Below are 20,313 nucleotides of genomic sequence, written 5' to 3'. Positions count from 1 at the left end.
GTTGCCAAGTTAACACATTTTTGACCAAATGATTAAACAGATTACGTTCTCATGAGCCTCAGCCATTCAAATAGTATTTTGCTAATATGCACTTTTATAACACTACACTTGCTAAACAGAGTAGCATTTTCACTGTGAGCATAATAAGCTAACTTGTTGGCATATTTGATCAAATGACAAAGACTCAGTTGCACTTTTGTGATAGTTAGCAAAAGTTAGCATGGTAACAGACCAAACTGAAATGGTTAACATTGTACATGTTAAATGTGTTAGCGTTGATACTGTGAACATTGAACATGTTGATGTTAGCATTTAGCACAAAGCACTGATATGTGATGGTTTAACTTAACTTATTTATCCATAAACTTTATGGCTTCACTTGGTGTAAAGATTCAAATACGAGTTTGGTCAGTTATTGTTTCATGTTTTAAATGCAAAAAAACCCAAAAAAAACCACACATTTAAAAGTGTGATTATAAACTGTAAGATAATATCTGTCTGCCTGCAGGTGGTAGCGGCGGAGGGGCACTAGGACCGTGAGGCCGGTGGGCCGCTGCACGGAGAGAAAACGCTTCTTTCCAGTCAGGAGTCCTTATTTGAGTCTGTGTGTCTGAACTGTGCAGGTTTTAGAGGACAGTCACTCCACACCTGGAGCTGCGTTTGCACACGCTGTAAAAGAGAAGTTTTCCTTCCGGAGGGCAGGCAGGAGATAAAAAGAGGAGGGAGTAACGAGCTACCTGTGACCGGAGATGATGAGGAGAATGTGGGGAAATGATCCTAACGGACTCGTCTGATGGGGAAAGATTGACTGGGATGTAAACACGGATCATTGATCTCTAATCAGGAGGTAATATGTTACCTTGCTCTGTCTCTAATGGGATGCTTGAAATGATCAGTGTGCGTTGCATTCACAGGTCTTTGCATCATTAAATGTAATGATGGTAAATGATTATTCAGGACAAATGCTGGGATGAGGTGATGATAGAATATTTAAAATGGGAATTTCTCGTTGAGATTTTTAGTGTGCTGCATACAGTTTTTGGCCTTAAGTGTCTCATCAATCACATTCCTGATTACAACTGAAAGGAAATGTGTTCTTGCTTGTTGTATTACAGATGTTACAGATGAACTTTATTTGACTCTGCAGCAGACTACAGTCTTCTGTGGTCTATTTGGATATTTGCTTGTGACACTTGTGCATAGCAAAGGCTTTTTGTATCTTCCCATTTGAATGCAGCATGACAACTGTGCAAATATGTGTTTTCACTGCTTTTTTCTCCTTAAAGATACACCATAATCTCAAGTTACTGGAGCAGCCCCAAAATCAACAGCTTCCCATCATCTTCCCTCCTATGTCATGTTGCTACGTTTGTCGTTGCCTGTGGTTTTCCCTGGGAAGAGCTGCTTCAACACTGAAACAGGCTCTAAAAATACAGTTGTTTCATTTGGATTACACCTGTCTTTTCAGAGCTTGTGTGACATTTGCGGGACTCTCACCATACTTAAGAAGGTGTGCAATGTGTCAGCTTCATAAAGTACACAGTTCACTTCACTACTTGACCACCCGCCAATTTTCCACTTAAGATGATCTGTAGTTGGTGTAGCTGTCTGCCACGGCTGTCATATATCTGACACGTCAACATTGTGAAAGTGAATTTGTACTTTCCCTGCTTACAGGCGCTCTTTGTTGCAACTCTGCGTACTTTGCAGCGTTACACGGGGCAGCTGAAAGGTGTGCGGACAGGCCCCACCCTGTCTTTTGTTAGGAATAATGCTCTGTTTTGCCGCCCTGCCTCGACTTGTTTCTTTTCACTTTTTGCACACCTGCTCTGTTCGTGCCATGAGTGCCTCGGGATCCGCAGCCTTTAGAGGGGATCAAGTATCTCCTCGTCTCTGCTAATCTGCTCTGAAACCCTCTTGTTCGTACTGAAGTAGTTCATGTTTGATGGAAAACACCTCCTTACCTCTGATCTTTAACAAATATTGGATTGGAGAGTTGTTGCTATAACCTCCTGTCACATTTCTCCTCCCTTTGGAGCGTTGACCACTCGGCTTTGTTCTGGCTGTGGCACTTTGCTTCCTCATTAATTGAACCTTTCTATGGAATTTGTGACTTTCTGTACCGAACAGACATTAAAATACTTGCTTGCTTCATTGGGCTGATCCTATTTTCGTGGTAATCTATATTGTAGGAACAAGAGGCTCATTGTTAGTTCGCCACGCCAGATGAAATTCAGGCCTGCGTTGCAACATTAGAGTTTTGTAAGCTGACCTCTCTTGCATAGGCACTGTGATTTACAATCAGCCGTGAAAGGGTCCAGATTTATGAGGGATTACAGTTTGTGTGTTTGTGAGGCAGTTTGTTTGGAAACGTTTTCCACAGTTGTTTTCTTGGCAAACACGTAGGGCTCCACATGGCTGCTCACAGAGACCTTGTTAAGCTGTTTTCCTCATGTGTGCTTATTTTCTGTGTCCTTGCAGTGTTTTCCGGCACCACGATGACGCCACGTGAGAGCTTCCTCCGAACTCACCTGCTCCTCCAGCTCCTCCTCCCCCTCACCCTGTCCGTCCTCCACCCTCCTCACCATCCGCCCGTCCACCTCCCCACGCTGGTCCCTCACACTCCGACGCCTCTCACCCGGTCTCGCTTCAGCGCTCAGACTCAGCTGGACTTCACCACCCACTGCAACTCCAGCTGTTTCCACAGAGAGCAGGAGGAGCAGCTGTCTGAGAAACTGGCATTTGAGACTCTGTACTCCGACGGCTCCCGCACCCTCACTACGGTGGACTTGGAGGGGGATGATGACTTTGAAGGAGACGCACTTGACCTACGCCACCCACCGTCCAGGAGAGTCGTGGGAGTGAAGCCCAGGCACAAGCGTGTGAGGCGGCAGATCTACGGAGCAGACGGACGATTTAACATCCACGGAGACAACTTCCTGTTGGACTACCCGTTCTCCACAGCCGTGCGGATCTCCACGGGCTGCACCGGCGTCCTCGTGTCTCAGCAGCACGTCCTCACAGCTGCTCACTGTGTACATGATGGGAAGGATTATGTCAACGGGGCGCGGAAGCTCAGGGTGGGCTTCCTGATCCCTCCATCCATCAACGGCACCAAAAACGGCCTTACTTCTGCCAAGAAGCCTGTGGTTCGCTGGGTGCGAGTGAAACGCACCCGTGTGCCAAAGGGCTGGATCCAGGGCCCTCAGGAGATCAGCATGGACTTTGATTACGCCCTGCTGGAGCTGCGTTGGCCTCACCAACGCCCCTTCATGCGGCTCTCGGTGGCTCCCTCCTCCGATGATCTGGCGGGGAATCGCATCCACTTCTCTGGTTTTGACAGCGACAGGCCCGGGGAGCTGGTGTATAGATTCTGTCCGGTGGAAGAAGAGTCCAGCGACCTGATATACCAGCACTGTGATGCCCGACCCGGAGCTAGTGGCTCGGGCGTGTATGGGCGAGTGTGGGACAACAGCTTAGAGCGCTGGGAGAGGAAGGTCATTGGCATATTCTCTGGACACCAGTGGCTGGAGATAGACGGAGAGAACCGGGATTACAATGTGGCCGTTCGCATCACTCCTCTGAAGTTTGCTCAGATCTGTTACTGGGTGCACGGAAACCGACTAGACTGTGTCCAGGACTGAGAAAGGCCAAAGCACAGTGTGAAAAACACAAGAAAGCACAAAGTGACTGAGTAAAAACAGGGTGAAATGTGTTATTTCTCCTAAAGAAAGAAGAGTGAAAGAGGCTTGAATCCATGCAGGACTATCACCTTCAGTGAGCTACCAGTAAAGCAGGTCTAATTCTCTTCTGTATTTAATTTACGTCCTGTAACCTCTGGGCCTATTAAACTAATCTGCCTGTGAGATCATCACTACGGCATCTTTTAATAAGTTTTAGCCCGCAGTCAGATTAATAACGCAGTCAGTGTTTCCACAGTGTTAACAGAAGCCACTTTTTACAAGAGGGAAAGAAACACTTTTTCTCATGTGTCAGTAGCAGCAGATTATTTTCCAACTGTGGATGACCGTAATCTACTGAGGATGTATTTTCATCTTTCTTGCTCTCGCTCTGGGAACATGTTTTGGTATTTTGATAGCTCTTCAAGGATCATTCAGCTGCTTCTGCTCCAGCCTGCATTCAGACTGTAGTTTACTGCTGCTTTCAGCCTTCAGCAGATAGTATAGTCTTCTCAGTGGGGAATGGAGACACAGAGTGTTAATTTTATTTTTTGAAAAATGCTTGATATATTTTAATAAACAGAGATTTATAACAAGCGTTTGTGTCAATAATTTTGACTGGGTTTCAGGAGTGGTGCTGGGCCGCCCTCCTGTGGTGACAACAGCTACTGCAGCTCCACAGACATGCCTTGAACTTGGAGCTTGATTATTTTTGATAATATGGGCGCAGATTTCGGGGGGGGGGGTTGAAGGGATGCATCCCTGCTAATAAAAATACAAAAGAAGCAAAAGACTTTCATTTTTAAAGAACTCTAACTTCAACTCATTGTGCCTGAAATGTATTTTCCCTTGGATAAATACCCCGGAATAGCCATAAATGAGTAGAAAACACACATACTGGTACAGAAACATTCACCAAAATGCAGGAAATTATACATTTGATGCTCATAATTTCCAGGGTGAGGACACCCAGGCCCTTACTTAATGTATCACTGACTGAAATGCTCAAACAAAATCTATACCCATGATTGATTTAACAAAAAAAAGGTAAAAATTATTTTACTGTATTCTGACATTAAAAAGACAAAATGAAAATGATCCTCACTTGCAACTCTTTTTGAATTAGATGAGCAGATTCTGTATCACTCATTTGTGCAGCAAAATCTGCACATCATCCATAATTTCAGACTTTCCATCACCCACAATGTTGCTATTAAAGGTAGTTCTGAAGTGTGACGCATTATTAAAAGCTGAAACATCACCGAGTGAAACAAAGTGAGAAATAAGCAGAACAAGTCAGTAGTTTAGTGCTTTTTATTAGAGATAAGGAGACGATACAAAACATCCACCATTCAATATTCAGTCTAAACTCTGACCGCTGGTCCTTCATATACACATCGCTCCCCATCAGACTTTCATAACACCAAAGTTTTTAAATCGAGGAAATCCTGGTTTTTAACAAGTACAAGGAATGTTGTCTTTTTACTACATCAAATGCCATGTTTTTCTGACCCAGAACTGGAAATAAAAAGGAATCACTCAAGTTTTGGAATTTGCATGTTCAAAAAGAAAAAAAAAAGAAAAACAATGGAATAACAAAACAAGAAGAAAAAAATATATATATTTAACCGTGTTCCCCCAGAGAAGGTTTTGATACATCTTGTGCAATCAAGAGTGAATTAGTTCATACTACACCTAGTCTCAACTACACACACTTACAAAACTTAACTAGAAGTTTGGCAAAAAAATGTAGTTGGAACAATTATTTGTTGGGATTTAATGGTTGGAAAACTAAAAGGTTGTTGCCTGTCCCTTTCTCTGCAGTCGTTCAAATGGAACCCGTAAAGAACAAAACCCTGTCCTTCACATGAACAATATGTGTATTTAAGTTTTATCATCATCGTCATCCTTCCTCAGTTGTATCTTCATGTTTTTTTTTTTTTTACCTTTGTGTGTGTTTTGTTCATATTCTTTATGTTGCATGAACTGGAATGACAGTCTGCATTTTTTCGGGGTTTTTTTTTTTGTTTTTTTTTGTTACGCTGTCACTTGACCCCAAAACCCACCCACTGTATCCCTCCCCGACAGTCCCACAAATGATGCTGGTACTGCTTTTGCCCTTCTCCACACCACACTGGAATGAACAGCTAAACCCAACAGATGTGTCTGAAAGGCCTCAGTCGAAGCCAGAGAGCAGGAGGGGAACAATATTTATATAGGAGATCCTTCCAGGCTGACTACTGACGAGCCGCCCAGCTTTTCTGCCAGGGTGTGCCGGTCTTTCAGGTCTTCCAAACCGTTCACCTGCCACTCGTGCTTGATACCTGAAATTAAATCAAAGACACGGAGTTATGCATCAAAAGGTTTTCTGAAGAGACAAATCTCACTAATAGACCTCAGTCAGGTAAGTTTCAGGGAAAAGACTAGCAGCCTCCTTTTTAACTAAGCTCACATTCTCTGCTGAATGTCTACGGACTAACATGTTTACCAGGAGCAGGCAACATTGACAAAATCCTCTATCATGGATTATGTCATTTAGATTTGTCAGCAAGAACTGATCAATTATTCACCTATTTAGCAAACGGTACCTGGCCATGGAAGGCATTTAAATCACATCACTGCAAAAATGAAGACATAATCCAGTCCTGTTCAATGATTTACAACACAATAGCCAAGAAATGGTTGAAATGTTTAAGAGAAAAATAACCAGGTATACATGGTACACAGGAGCTCTGTGGATGAATTTGTATTGTCTGATGTTATACATAGTCCCATCATCCAGCTCTGTTGCTTGATTCACTTAATGTGTGATTAAATTCTAATGTTTGGTTTTACAAATCAGAAGCCTCTGATCTACAGACAGAAATAAGATTTTGCCATAAATTTGTCTCAATTCCTGTTAAAAATCCACATTAACTTTCAGACAAATGAGAAGCACACGTGCAAGCAAATGACCACCTATTCCAGGGTAAATACTAGGGGTCAAGTCAAAACAAAACATTTGAGTGTGATGTGGCCACTGCAGACATAGCTGAACTTGTAACTGGTACTCTACTTTTGAGCTGATATTGTTATTTAATATATCCGCAATTTCCTTTGCAAAAATGTCATATTCATAGCCTGTTCAGATCCACTTATCAATGATATGATCGAATACTGAGTGGTGTATCGACACTAAACACAAGATTAGGCTTCTGTGAAACACATGATAGTTATAAGAGGGGAGAAACGGATAGGCCAAGGTAATAAAGATGTGGTTGGTTTAAGCAAATAGTTTGTGTATTAAAAGATTTTGAAGCAGTTCTGATTATTTTCCTACTTAGGTGTTGCAGGACAAACTACTAAAACAGCTTGAACAGCATTTGCATTATAGTCCTATGATGTTGATGGCTGCCTGTTTACACAGTAATCAGACATGAAGTAACATGAGCTCCTTTATGTCTGAGAAAATACAAGCCTAATAAGCACTCTTTTTTTTTTTTTTTAAACTCTTCTTTGGTTTGCAACAACTCCATAGGATAGCTGGTCACGATCTGTGTTTGCCTGCCGTTCAAGCAAAATTACTGTTCTGTGGGTCTTCAGAGCTGCACATATCTGCCTGCTGCTTCTATAAAAGATGTTAAGAGAGCAGTAAAGGTGAACTTAAAAGCAAGGATAGGCCAGAAACCGAAAACAGTGAGCTGAAAGATACTACAATGCTTTGTTTAGCTAAGAGGAACGGCAGAGTCAGGTGATAATTCTCCATGGGTTTGTCACTTGAGTATTTCCTTTCACATTCAGTCATCTGAATCGATGCAGCTTCAAAGTTGGGTGTGGTTCCGGTGTGCTAACCTGTATGGTTTAGCACCACCACCCAGGTTATTGTACGTCCACAAAGATGTTTGTGATGCACGATTCTTAAACTTTTCATCCATCAACATACGCACTCACACCCAGCTACTCACCTTCAAATTTCCTTTTGATAGCATCTTTTGAGCTGGCATAGATCATCTTGCTCTTTAGGGGAGCACTATCTGGAGCCCTGTAAACAGAGGAAAAAATATTAAAGTCTAATGCCATCTTAATGGAGGTCATAAAACTATTTATGCGCGATAAAGGCTGCCCTCACCAGAAGATAAAGACCAGGTCCTCCTTCTTTGTTTCTTTGGTCTCATAGGTGGCGTCATACAGGGCGTAGCGGCAGTCGTCTGGGGGCAGCATCTTCACAAAGTGCTGGTAGGGGTCGGTGACGGTGGTTCCCAAGTCACCCAGCAGGATCTCTTTGCCATCATCCAGAACAATGTTCTTGAGGTCCTTGCTCAGGCAGAACAGAATGGCCTTCTTCCTCTTCTTCTTCTCATCCTCGTTTGCCTGAGCCTTACGCACCTTCATGTCATTGAAGACTGCAATAACTTCATCTGTGACTTTCACACCGGAGGCCTGAAGAGACAACAATGTGTTAATACAGAGCCCAATGTATTTACAGTTTGACATGGCAGCTCTTCGGCTGAAATGTTCCCATGTTTTTCAAAAATGATTTCCCAACTGTTTTATACAGGAACAAGTCCATCATGATCTAAAGATAAAATGTTACAAATGTAAATGACTAATGTTCAAGTTCAACAACTGCCCTGACAGAAGTTTATTGTGCAAATAATTTCTTAATTATGATGATAATTTACTAATTCCAGCTTTTCATATCTAAATATCATCTTGTTGTCATGACATTAAACTAAAAATGTCTACTGGGGCTTCTGAAAATTCTAATAGGGATTTTTTTCTTTTGCAATTTTTCTGAAATGAACCAAACAAATTTCTTCTCTTAAACAATACAACAGTAGTCATGGTCTTTGACAACCCAGACGTGACGACACAAGTACCGTAAACACAGACATGAAGCTGAAGAGAGGGCAGCATGTGACTATCACACTCAGTAGGAGTATTCCCGACGAGGACAACTGATAAGGAGGACTGAAATGCAAAAGGTGTGGCCACAGCAAACTGTTAGTCATAGTAGTGCTACAAGAGTTAAACTGTGTAAAGCAATCTGAAATTAATCTGTGACATAAATCAAATCAGCACTGACAACTGACTCTGTACTGAGTTTTAATTCCGTTCAGCATGCAAAAGGTCAAGCTATACAAACCACACCAAAAATATGCAGCCAGTAATGCCAGTTCAAAGTCCACTTTGAGCATGAATACTTTTAAATAACTTCAGTTAACAGGTGCGTCAAGTAGGTATACATTAAGTCGTTTTTGCAAGTCAAGGGAGGAGTCAAGTATCTCCTCCGCAAAGATTACCATGTGGGTGAGGGTGTGGACAGGAATTAAGCATTTTAGTGTAGGGCTTCGTCACAAACAATAGGGCTTCTGTTGAAATATAGAATACAAGTCACATCGCCAAGTCTCAGCTGCTCCATAAACTCACTCAGTCATGTCTTCTGACTCTGTTTAAGGAACTCCATCACAGGAAAATACAGTCTCAGGAGAAGAAAACTGCTATCTACCAGCAATGTGTCAATGGAAAAAAGACAACAATGAAAAGGAAATAATGGGGCAGGAAAGACGGAAAAGGAACCCAACTGCACAGCAGCAAGGGCAGACACTGTATGTTTGCTCAGGGCGTTAAGGCCTGTGTGAAATGACAGCAAATTCTGAGTAATAATTAACCACAAAACAGCCGCACTGACTTCCTTAATCGCCCTCACCATAAACAAAGTATTGTACTTCGATATTTGTTCCATTTATTCCATCCTTCAGCCCTATTAAAAATATTCGCTTAAGTTTACAAATTTCTAAACTGTTTTTGCAAATGAGGAAGAACATGAGACATCTGCGTCGTGGCATTCTGCCTCCACGATGAGGAGAAGGAATTATTGTGGTTTGTGAGTTACTTTCCTGTACACAATCATGACTTACTGTAAAGCAGTTTCCATTTCTTGCTCTCCGCTGCCTTGCTCTGGTCTAATTTACGACAATACTGTTTATATTCTGTTTATTGTTTTGTTGTAGCAGCAAGCTAATATCACCATGGTGATCACTAAGCCCACACCTTATCTAATCATAACCACGGATATGTTTCTTTGCAGAAGTCAAGGTTCAGCTGACTCAGTACGGAAGTAGTCGCACTCCAAGTCTTTAATTCCTTGACACACAGGAACAGTTAAGATTACAGGCCTCTCACCATCACCATCCAGGTCAATTTCACTAGCAAACACAGGCCTAATGGGTTTACATTCACAGTTTTCAGAAATTAGGTGTGCAGAAGGCAGATTTAGTAGTTGTCTGTGCAGACTCAGCAATCAGAAGCAAAAGACAACACAGCTGGATGTTAAAAAAAAAAAAAGAAAGAAAAGAAAAAAACATACTCTATATATTGCATAACAGGTTCGCATTATTATACAGTTTATTTTTCGTGTTGCCTTGATGCAGAAAATATCCAATATTCTGTCGTATCTAATAATGAATAACTATGTATGAATGACTGGAGACATCGGTTCTTTTTCCCTTATTGATAATGTGTGGAGGTGTAACGGTGTGGCATGCAGTGTGTGTAAAGGGCTTTTCAAATTAGATGCGCAACTAAAAAAAGATGCGCAGCACCGACCATGAAGATCCAGATACAGCGGCCCTTTAGCTTCCGCTAGCCGATCCAACACTGCCAAACTGCCGTTACATAATTGTGACAAATCTGTAAAATATTTGGTACAACTTTATAAAAACAAGGCCAAACCATCACATGCCAAGCGGCAGTGAGTTCAATCTAACTGCTGATCCATTATAATACGGCACCAAACAAAATGGTCCTTGCACCAAATTCAGGGTGGGGCCATGAATGCAGCACACGCACATGTGTGCGCTAGCTTGCTATATAAGGCAAAACTCTGCTCGAGCTGACTGTTCGTCTGTCAATTCACACATTTATTGTAACAGCGCAACTCGGCCTTATTCATATCAGTTGTATATTTAGCGTCACTATGGGATCAAAAATGATCCGATCCGAAGCACGTCGTCTACCAGAGCCCAGAATACTGTTAGTGAGGAAGCTGTGTAGAGACAAAGAACAAGGAAATCTCGGCTAGCGCCAGCCATAATGGATGTCATTTTCTGCCTCCGCTAACGCAGCTAACGGTGCTAACAATACGGGAGCTAGGTGGCCCCGAGGCGCTGCTGCACCTGTCAGCGCTGCGCCGTTAGAATGCGAAGGCATCGTGAGGTAGCCGTGGAATAGCCGAAACATGATGCAATGGAAACACCGGAGCAGCGTCATGGCAAAGATGTGGCCGTTAACTCAGACGAGGCCCTCTAAAGAGGCTATTTGTCGGCGAAACACAGGGAGATGACTGAAATGGCGCCAGTTGTAGAGAACCGTTACAGGTTAATCTGGTCTTTTAACACAGTCCCATAAAAACTGCTTCACGGGAAGTTTAGTGAGGGCGATGGAGGTAAAATGCGGCTTTAATGTGGCTCGGTAAAGCCTTATTAGCTGTCCAGCTGCCCGGGCAGCAGAGCTGCTCTGTCCGGCCCCGGCGCTAGCAGCGGCTGCTGCTGCGGCACACAACCTGCTTGCTATGTTTAATGCTAAAACAAATTTAAAGATGTACGAAATAGATACATATTGACCACAAACCTCCCCATAACGTGGGAACAAGTCTATATGAGACCGTCAAAGCGGCGTGAATATGCAGAAAAGTGATAAAGACGACGTTGAACGTACCATAGCTGTCGCTCAGAGCTGTTCTCGTCTGGTAGGAATTGAATGGACTGTGATGATGAATGTCGCTCTCGCTCGCACACTGGACACGCAGCGCGAACGCGCTTATAAGCGCGGCTCCGACTGGAGCAAGGTTCACGAGCGGGAGCGCATGCCTGTTCGGCACGACAGTCCTGCTGTTTGTTTGTTGTTTACTACAGACTAATGTGTTTAGGGACTTGTGACAGTGCGGAGGGGGCTGAGAGTCTAATGTAATTATTGATTAACGTCAGCTCTCAATATATTTCAAACAAACATTAAAAAATACTACCCTTTTCGGTGTTTAAAAATATATATTATTAAGGTCTGGTTTGGTTTTAGACGTGGCACTATTTAGCATCCGTTTAGCAGCTGCAATTATTTACGTTTTTATTCTTATGTTCTTTTCTCTGTATTCCATTGGCAGCTTCTAATAATAATTTTATTATCTTGTGCAGCGGCAGCTGGCAATGCGTGAGTAAATGCGCGAATAAATCAAACATATCAAATGTGCAGCGGAGAGCATTATGGGAATATGTGTTTGCGTGGCGGTTATCTGAATAAACCAACAAGTCCCTGCTAATATGTAATGCATTATAAAAGGATTAACAGCATTATTGCTTGATGTATCACGATTATTATGATTGACACCAGTTTGGTTAGAACATGCACTTCAAGCTCGTGATGCTCTGCAGCTGTATACTATTGTTTTTAATATATTTTGCCACCAGCTATAGCTGTTATTTGTGTCATTATGATAATGTGAGCAGCCTGTAATTTGAAAGGTTAATTATCGCTTGAATGGCGTGAGCAGTGATTAATAAGTGAGGAGGCCTCGCTGATGTTGTGACCGACATTCAGCTGCCAGCCGGGCGCATGACGGTTTTTAGGGTGGGAGGAAATTCTCCTCCATCCCTCCTCCTTCCCCCTCTCTCTCCCCTCCCCTCGTGCGGTTTTTGTTGAACTCACTTCCAAATATGGAAGTGAACGGTGAGCGGCGGCGCCCTGTGCACGCGCCTCTCTCACTGCGCGCGGAGGGTCGGGCCGCGACGCTGATCACCATATAAGGAAAGAAGGGACAGAAAGCCGCTGAAGCAGAAATCTGCACGGCGGCACCGCGTGGAGGAGAGAGGAGAGGCCGGTGTCCGGATGAGGATGAGACCGACACACGGAGCTGAATGTGCACATTTCTGCAGAGGATGAGACAACGCTGACATTATGAGCCTATAATGTCGGCGTGGCTGCAAACACGCAGCCTGCAAACTGACCTACATCCATTATGAAGAAGAACAACGCTCGTAACACAGCGCCCCCAAATCCACAGCATACCGAGTCACGGTATAAGATGTTGTGGTGATTAGCGGCTATTGTTTCCATGGGCGTTAGTTTCATTTAAATATTATGTGCCCCCGCCCAGTGAGAAATTCAGAGCATCAAACACTTTACTTCCTCCATTCTCGTGAATTTTTGTGCGTCAGTATGAGCGTTTTCACCACTTTATGGTAAATATGTATTTATTTCTGTAAAGAAAAGACAAGATTCAGGCAAAATATATCGTTGGATACACTTAAATATTGAAGCAGGGGTCTGGGTTCCTCCCACCAGGAAACTTTCAGCATCAGCACTTGACTTCCTGTATTCTGCTGAACTTCATGAGCCAGTTTGCGTCTTTACTGCAACAGTTCATGGTGGAGACGTCTGGAACACAACAGTCAGGCACCAGGTGACAAAACATAATGAAATATAATGCATTGAGACTCCATTCATTCTCCTGTACCTAGATCTGTTTTCTCTTTTAATATTAACCCTTTTAAGACAACAGAAATTTACTCTTCTATCCTTTATTTTGTCTTCTGTTTGTGCAAGTAACCTCTTTAAATATGCACGTGTCACCTATTCACATGACACATTTATGCATTTTAATCCCTTTTATAAACCCCCACAATTTGAACATCCACTTGGAAATTTTAAATCAAACACTTCATTTCCTGCAGTCTGGTGAACTTTTATGCACTGTTTTGTGCTTTTTCATCACTTTACAGTGGATATGTCTGTATTTATATAGAGAAAACTCAAGATTCAGGCAGTGTATAAGTTTCATTTGAATACTCAAGAGGGGGTCTGGGTTCCTCCCCTAGAAAACTGTCAGCTTCGAACCGTTAACTTCCTGCATTCTGCTGAACTTTTTGCACCAGTTTGCATCTTTTCTGCAACAGTTGACGGTGAACATTCAATCACCAGGTGACAATTGATAATATAATGAAATATAATGTGTCAACACTCCCTGTATTCTCCTGCATCTGCTTTTCTCATTTAATATTATTGCTGCTGGATAGATCACATTTTCTCTTCTGTTGTATATTTTGTTTGGGGAAGTGACCTCTTTATGTGATGAGATAATTCCTTTTGAGTCACTTTATAAAGCCTGGTCTATCAGAAACAGGACATATTAAAAAGGGCATGCCCCCAACACTTCTGTGACTCAAATACCTAATTTCCTGCAGTCTGGTGTATCTTTATCGACCAATGTGTGCTTTTTCTGCATCAAGCAGATATATATATACAGGTGCTAAATGCAACCAAAAATAGTTCTTCACTGGATGCCACAGAAGAAACATGTTTAGTTCCACAAAGAACCTTTTTAGCAAGAGATTCTTTAAAGGAACCCCGTAAAGTACCTGAAAAAACAAAAAAATATGGTTTCTTTTGGCATTATCAATGGCAATCCAAAGAATGTTAGTAAATATACTTTTTTAGGAAACTGTTTTCAGGACGATTCTTGGTGGAGCCGCCCAGTTGTATTTTAATAACACATAGAACTTGATAATCATAAGTAATCTTAGGCAATGCAGTTTGAGCAAGAATTCAGACACAATCTGTGACAGACTTTTTTATGCTGCAGAATTACATTAGATGCAAATATCTAAATTAAATTACAGCCTAACGTAGGTGGCATATTTGGGAAATGATCAAAATCAAAGCTATTCACAGGTTTTGATCACTGCTTTGCCACACAGTCTTTCAGATGCTGATAGATTTAGTTCTACTTTCTAAAATAAAAACAGTTGAATGAAAAGAATGGAAAGTTGCGTCAACAGTTTCAAGCTCAGTTTATTCTTTATAAAACAGCATTTCTCAAGTCAAGGCCACTTTACTCCTGCAAGAGATGATTACATTTACTACACTGCATGCATGCATTTATGTACTTTTGGAATGAGCTGTGTGCAAAGAGCACCAAAGAGAAGGGGAAGTGCAACAGTAACTGCATGTAAAACATCTTGAAGTTACCTCCTCTTGTGTAAAAAGACAGAAGTGGAAAAGTGCAAAATGAAGCCAAACATTATGGATCACAACGTATTCCTATGACTCATGCAATCAGTGTAAGAATAAAGCAGCTTTTTGTGTCTCCACTGTGCGTCTGAGCATATAAAATATATGAGTAGTTGTTAAAGTGCACAATGCTGCGTCATTACAGGATTGCAGGATCCTATTTCTGCTCTCAGGTCATACAATCTTTTGGCTATTTTTAAAATGCTTTCCATTCTATTTTTCCAATCAAATGTTAATGCAAAAGTCTGCAATTCATTGCATTCAGAGATGTAGGACATAGTTGCATATAATCATAGTCCTTTAATCCACTACCTGAATCATTTGAGTTGGTCTGAGAAGTCCTGCTTGACCCAACAAAGAAAAACTAAAACCTCATAAATCCACCATTTAGTCCAGCTTTTTAATTCTCAGTATAACAGAAGAGATACTACTGATAGGTTAAATGTCTGCATGCAAACATGAGCAAAAGAATCAAGTCAATTCAAATTTACTATCCTTCCTGTTCTGTAATATGGTTTCCCTTTGTTACACAACCATTACATGTAAGTCATTCAAAGCAAAGCTATGACCCAAGCACACCATGGAATCAAGCAGGACTGACAGCCATATAAGGTAATGACTTTCTCCGTTTGTCATGTACAAATATTGGTTATTCTCATACAGTTTACTTAGGATCAAATAAAGCCTTTATAAAGAACGAGCTACTGCGAAATAGTAGAAATATGTCCTTTACTTGCAGCCAGAATATCAGCGTGTGATCACCACCATCAGTGTTATCTCTCAGACAACACCAGCTATGAATGGCTGCTAAAAGCATTACATCAGTAAATCATTTCTGAGGTGTGAGCATGACTAATAAGGCCGCATGCTGAGGATTTTTGACAACTACATTTAATCAAAATCTGTCCAAGGGCTGTAGTCTTTCTGAAAACTGAAACGCATGTACAAAAAGCACAGGACAGCCTCACAGTCCCATTTACTGCAGGTTTCTACTGCTTGTTCCCTCTGTATTTGGTCCATTTAGGGCTCTTGGTTGTTATTCGTTCCATGTTAGTGTGAAAAAAGCATTTTTTTTATGTGTTAATTGGAGTCACTGCAATTTTTTTAATTTGTTTCAAGGAATGACGTCTCCCGTGAATGTGTTTTAGCTTATATTCACTGAAATTCAAAGTGATGAGTAAATCCCAAAGTGTAATTCAAACAATATTTAAAGCTAACTCTTTGGTCGACTAGGTACTAGTTTAATTACAGTGGGCATTCAACACCTTACACTATTCTAAAAATGTCTTTCCTTTGGAGTTTTAAGCTCTTGTGGAATATATGTTCCAGTAATATATTTTCTATGATGTAGTATAAAATATACAAAGGGCAACATATTCCCATCAAGCAATAAAAAGAGAAGAGCTTGAAGCTAATAAGGTTCAACTGAACTTATATTAAATGCAGCTGTGCTCGGTGGAAAGTGCGTTTATTCTCCTCTCCTCAAAGTAGTGACTTTCACCTTCCTAGAAATGCTAGTTTATATCCAATAGAAAGCAAATCTACAAACAGATTGGAATGTTTTGAGGCTGATAGGTAAAAAAAAACACAGCCACACAGAAAGATGAATAAGTGTATAAGCTTTAAAACCAGCAATTTTAACGGTAAATAAAGATGCGGAAGCTTAGTCTGAAAAGCACCCTGACTACCCCTGTCTGATCAATATACAGCCAAGTAAGACGCATTCAGCCAAAAAATAAAAGTGTTTTTTTTTCTTTAAGTTTAAAGGTAAACATTGACTTGTCTATTAAGACCAATTGTAAACTTGAATGATGGCAGTGTCAACTTAAGACACGAAGCATCAATAAGACGACTGGGATGGTGTGAGTCCCTGCCTCTGAGAATCTGATCACCTTTATTTAAGCCTGAACTCTAACAGGCGGAGAAATGTGCATAATAGAGATGCTGGTGAATTGGCATCATATTGTTACCCTGTGCCAATGTGGTTGAGCTGCATGTTTGTTCCAATGGGAGGCATGGTAAGGCTTTAGTGCTGCATGTGTGCTTGTGTTGTGTTTGTGCCGTTTGCATTGCATCAAGATGACGCAGACGTCCTCTAACTGGACTTCTTCTGGACACTGGTGCCCGTCCCTCTCGACTTGTTCAGCGCCACAGTGGCCTGAAAACAGAGAAAACAGGGAAGATGGTTCACTGGACTGCTTGCTGGGAGAAGTGCTTGTTGCAAAATTTGCTGACTTCAGTTCTTCTGCTGTGGTTACTTCACTGCAACCTCTCAGCCTCTTCCAACTTATTTTTAACTGTGCCGGTAAGAGTGCAGTCGATCAATTCAAACTACTTCTGGTTTTGTGTAAAGAAGATACATGAACTCAAGACAGAACACTTAACAACCTCTGAAAGCTGTTAGTGAGACTCTCTTTCCGTCGTTAGTTTTCTTTTCTGTTTGTGCTCTCTTCATGTTGGCTCCTCGGCTCGTACATTTTTAATTTAGTCTATTTTATCTGATTAACTTTTAGATTTTCTAAAATGTATTGACTCTGTTAAAGGGGTTGGAGTGATCTAAAGATACTTTCCATCAAACACTGGTTACTTCATGAACTCATTGTTTAGGTTTTATGGCTCACACGTTTACTGCATGTTTCAGTCTCACCACTCTTATCATCTCTGTTTCAAGAAGCAACAGTTGAGCCGTTTTCAGCAACAAGCCTGATAAACCCACTGTTTGCAACCTGTGCAGCACCAAAAAGTTAGCACAAGGTTGTTGAACACTGTCGCACATCTAGCAAGCTAACTGCAATGCAATAAGAACACTTTCCACTGCATTACACTATGAACTGTACAAAATGCAAACAATATCACACTTTATGACATCTGCCTGAGTGTGGCTGTTAATTTTCTTGCAATAACTTGTCTTGAATAAACAAATACTAACTATAAAACTATGTCACACTTTTATGAGGCAGTAATGCCCCAGCTTTGTGTCTGTCAGTTTTCTGGGGGTTGGTCTTTGCACAAATAATTTCTAAGGCGTATCACATACTAAACCAGTTAAACAGGTTGTTTAAGGCCACAGGAAATACCAACAGATCTCAGTTAGTGAGACCATATAAACTGATCTCAAACTGCCACATGACCACTTCTCGTTTTCTGATCACACCAAATGTTGGAAATGCTGTCAATCAGCGAGAAATGACCTGATCTAGAACAGCCTTCGCTTATTTGTTGTGTAACTTTCCACTCGCTCCCCACCAAGAACTTTCACACTGTCCACGGTTTGGTCTGCACAGATGAATTTTTGGCGTCTCTAAATTCAAACACCAGCAATTCAAACACCGAACCCCTTTTGTTAACTAGTATTTCATTTACTCAAGCATTACAAAAATTGTGGGTCATCATATGGTCAGAAATGACAGAAAAATGCATAGATTTCTTTGACTAAGGTAACACAAACATTTCCTCTACTGTGTGTGGACTTTTGTTGTGCATATTCACCCCTCAAAGGTGCGTTCTGAGTCGGGAAAATCCCTGCTGTCTGTTTATGAAATGACAATGAAACAAGGCAACTGTTCTAAGCTAGAGCATCCAAACTTCTCCAATGTCTCTCTTTCACATCTTCTCAGGTGGCTTAGTGATTAAAGACAAGAAAAATGCTCTTTAAAAAGTGTAACAATATTCCAAGTTTAAATCTGAATCTGCTCATATAATTATCAACCTTATAAACTTGAAGTAAGTTGGTGATTCATTGTAAATAATCAATTGTGTTGTATAAGCAGTTTTTTCTACATTTATGTCACCTGAAGTCCTTTTCTGTCCAAATTTACTGTAAATTAATGATGGTTGCCATTTTTGTTGTTCTTTTCAACTTCAAGTGCGCCCTCTGCTGGCTTAACAGGTGCATGCATTGAAACTAACAGTAAAGCGAAAGATCTGAAACACAGACAGACATGAACCAACATGACCAGACCTCTGGCCCTTTAATCCTCACCTGCTCCAGGACGACACCGGCAGCCTGGTCGATGGCTCCTCCTACACTCCGGTATCGACCAGAGTATCGGATGAAGGCCCAGGTCAGCATGGCCATCATGACCACACCCAGGGTGCAGTCACACACCAGGGCAAATGTAGACAGGCCAACAAAGAGCAACACGCCTGACAAAACGTAGAGGAGGCACACCAGGACAAAGAGCACGGCGGGTGTCCGGAAGGCGCTGAAGAGATTTTTTGACTTTAACAACAAAGTAGAAAACAGGTGGTTAGGAACAACTTGGAAATCATGAAATCTGCTAATAATCACGCTCACAAGGCAAAGTCTTTTTTAATGTTTGATTATTCATTCTTTTAAAGAAAATTAAAAAGAAACAGAAATATATAAACAGAATACAACAAACAACGTCCACCTCGTTGTGCTTGCTGAAAGACTGCCACATTTCCTCCAGCTCCTTTTCCAGCTGTGTTTGGTAACGGTCACAGAACTCCTGTCCGCCCATCTTCTTGGTGGACGAAAAGGCGTGAAGAGCTTCTCGGAAATTAAAGTGATGTTTCTCCTCCAGGGAGTCGGGAGCCACATAGGGCAGGTCTCCCCCACACACCTTAAGAAAAGGACAGAAAAAGACAGAATAGTTGAGATTTACATGAACATACCCTTTTTCTGACATTATCTCTCAATAAATTATGCATCTCAACCCTGTGGAATTACTCTGAACTTGAAAATCTGCCAGCAGGTTTGAAAGGCATGTTTTCTTTTTTTTATGCCAAATTTACACCATTAATCAGAGTCAGAACCTGTAAAAGTAGAAAGTATTGTCACATTTTTAACTTAGGAGTTGTATTTACACAGACCAGAGAGGAGACAATTATGGAAACAAATTAAAAATGTAACTAGTAAAATATCTTTGGTATGCAGAGTCACCATTTTCTTTAGTATTGGTAACAGCTGGAGGCACTTTGAAAAATGCTACACATGTTGATTTTCATTTCTTGTAAAATAAATAATTCTGAAATTCAGATTGATTTCTGACAATATCACTTTGTTATGCTGCACAGATTTCTGAGTTCTCTTTACTTTTAGCTATGGTTGTGCTGTTTCCACAGGGGTGCAGGGCTTCACTTTGCAGTGAAAAATGAGCACACAGTGAGTACAAATGTGACAGGAACAAAAAAAACTGCTTTGGGTTCAAATTGTAATGAGGCAACAAACACTTAAACTGACAGAAACAACACACTGTCATGTTGTTTTCATATCACACACTGGCAATAAAGACCGTTAAACTGAGCAAAGAGCTGTACTTAATGTATACGAACAGTTTTTTCTTCACATGAACTCACCTTCTCCATGTTCTTGTAATACTGATCTTTGGCTGTTGCCACAGCTGCCAGGTTGTTGGCCTCTGCTGTAGCCTGGTGAGACAAACGCACACGTGGTAAACATATGGGAGTCAGAACAATAAGAACCATTAACGAGACTTGACAGGAAAACTTAGTCACCTACTTAAACTTGACTCTCTACGTACCATTAGCATAGTCTTTGGCTGTGGCAAGTCTTCTCCCTGATAAATCTTGATGTAAGCCTGTTGACATAAAAAGTTTTAAAAAA

The 20,313-nt window shown here is 41.3% G+C and overlaps 3 protein-coding genes and 1 long non-coding RNA gene across 4 annotated transcripts in view; 2 read left to right on the top strand and 2 right to left on the bottom strand.

The window, feature by feature from the left end:
• The first annotated feature begins 601 nt into the window (after positions 1–601).
• Positions 602–4,277, top strand: prss23 (serine protease 23). The gene is made up of 2 exons (XM_008303974.1): positions 602–847; positions 2,482–4,277. Exon 2 carries the CDS (start codon positions 2,499–2,501, stop codon positions 3,642–3,644), a length of 1,146 nt encoding a protein of 381 aa, XP_008302196.1. The 5' UTR covers positions 602–847; positions 2,482–2,498; the 3' UTR covers positions 3,645–4,277.
• Positions 4,278–4,979: 702 nt separating this feature from the next.
• cfl1 (cofilin 1) lies at positions 4,980–11,479 on the bottom strand. Its single transcript, XM_008303984.1, has 4 exons — positions 11,379–11,479; positions 7,789–8,099; positions 7,625–7,701; positions 4,980–6,004 (listed from the first exon to the last, which is right to left on the bottom strand). The coding sequence occupies exons 1-4, from the start codon at positions 11,379–11,381 to the stop codon at positions 5,892–5,894; spliced, it is 504 nt and encodes a 167-aa protein (XP_008302206.1). The 5' UTR covers positions 11,382–11,479; the 3' UTR covers positions 4,980–5,891.
• A 1,335-nt stretch (positions 11,480–12,814) lies between these two features.
• Positions 12,815–13,218, top strand: LOC103373980 (uncharacterized). Its single transcript, XR_521101.1, has 2 exons — positions 12,815–12,895; positions 12,999–13,218. It is a non-coding gene; the product is annotated as an uncharacterized LOC103373980 (long non-coding RNA).
• A 1,268-nt stretch (positions 13,219–14,486) lies between these two features.
• The window catches only part of LOC103373986 (atlastin 3), a 13,150-nt gene continuing 7,323 nt past the window's right edge, over positions 14,487–20,313 (bottom strand). The window contains exons 10-14 of the mRNA XM_008304002.1: positions 20,231–20,287; positions 20,046–20,117; positions 19,118–19,309; positions 18,706–18,945; positions 14,487–16,881 (exon numbers count right to left, since the gene is read on the bottom strand). Of these exons, the coding sequence (XP_008302224.1) occupies positions 16,819–16,881; positions 18,706–18,945; positions 19,118–19,309; positions 20,046–20,117; positions 20,231–20,287 (624 nt within the window). The 3' untranslated portion in view covers positions 14,487–16,818. The remainder of the gene's footprint in view (positions 16,882–18,705; positions 18,946–19,117; positions 19,310–20,045; positions 20,118–20,230; positions 20,288–20,313) is intronic.

This window comes from Stegastes partitus, unplaced genomic scaffold (assembly GCF_000690725.1).
Source record: "Stegastes partitus isolate 25-593 unplaced genomic scaffold, Stegastes_partitus-1.0.2 Scaffold39, whole genome shotgun sequence".
Lineage (NCBI taxonomy): Eukaryota > Metazoa > Chordata > Actinopteri > Pomacentridae > Stegastes > Stegastes partitus.
Note: the sequence above shows the minus strand (reverse complement) of the source record. Positions and strands in the feature narration are given on the sequence as shown.

Coding starts and splice junctions, on each gene's coding strand:
- cfl1 (XM_008303984.1), bottom strand. Junction 7,702..7,788: donor GACCTGGTCTTTATCTTCTG/GTGAGGGCAGCC, acceptor CTCTGTTTACAG/GGCTCCAGATAGTGCTCCCC. Junction 6,005..7,624: donor TATCAAAAGGAAATTTGAAG/GTGAGTAGCTGG, acceptor ATTTAATTTCAG/GTATCAAGCACGAGTGGCAG.
- prss23 (XM_008303974.1), top strand. CDS start 2,499: ATGACGCCACGTGAGAGCTTCCTCCGAACTCACCTGCTCCTCCAGCTC.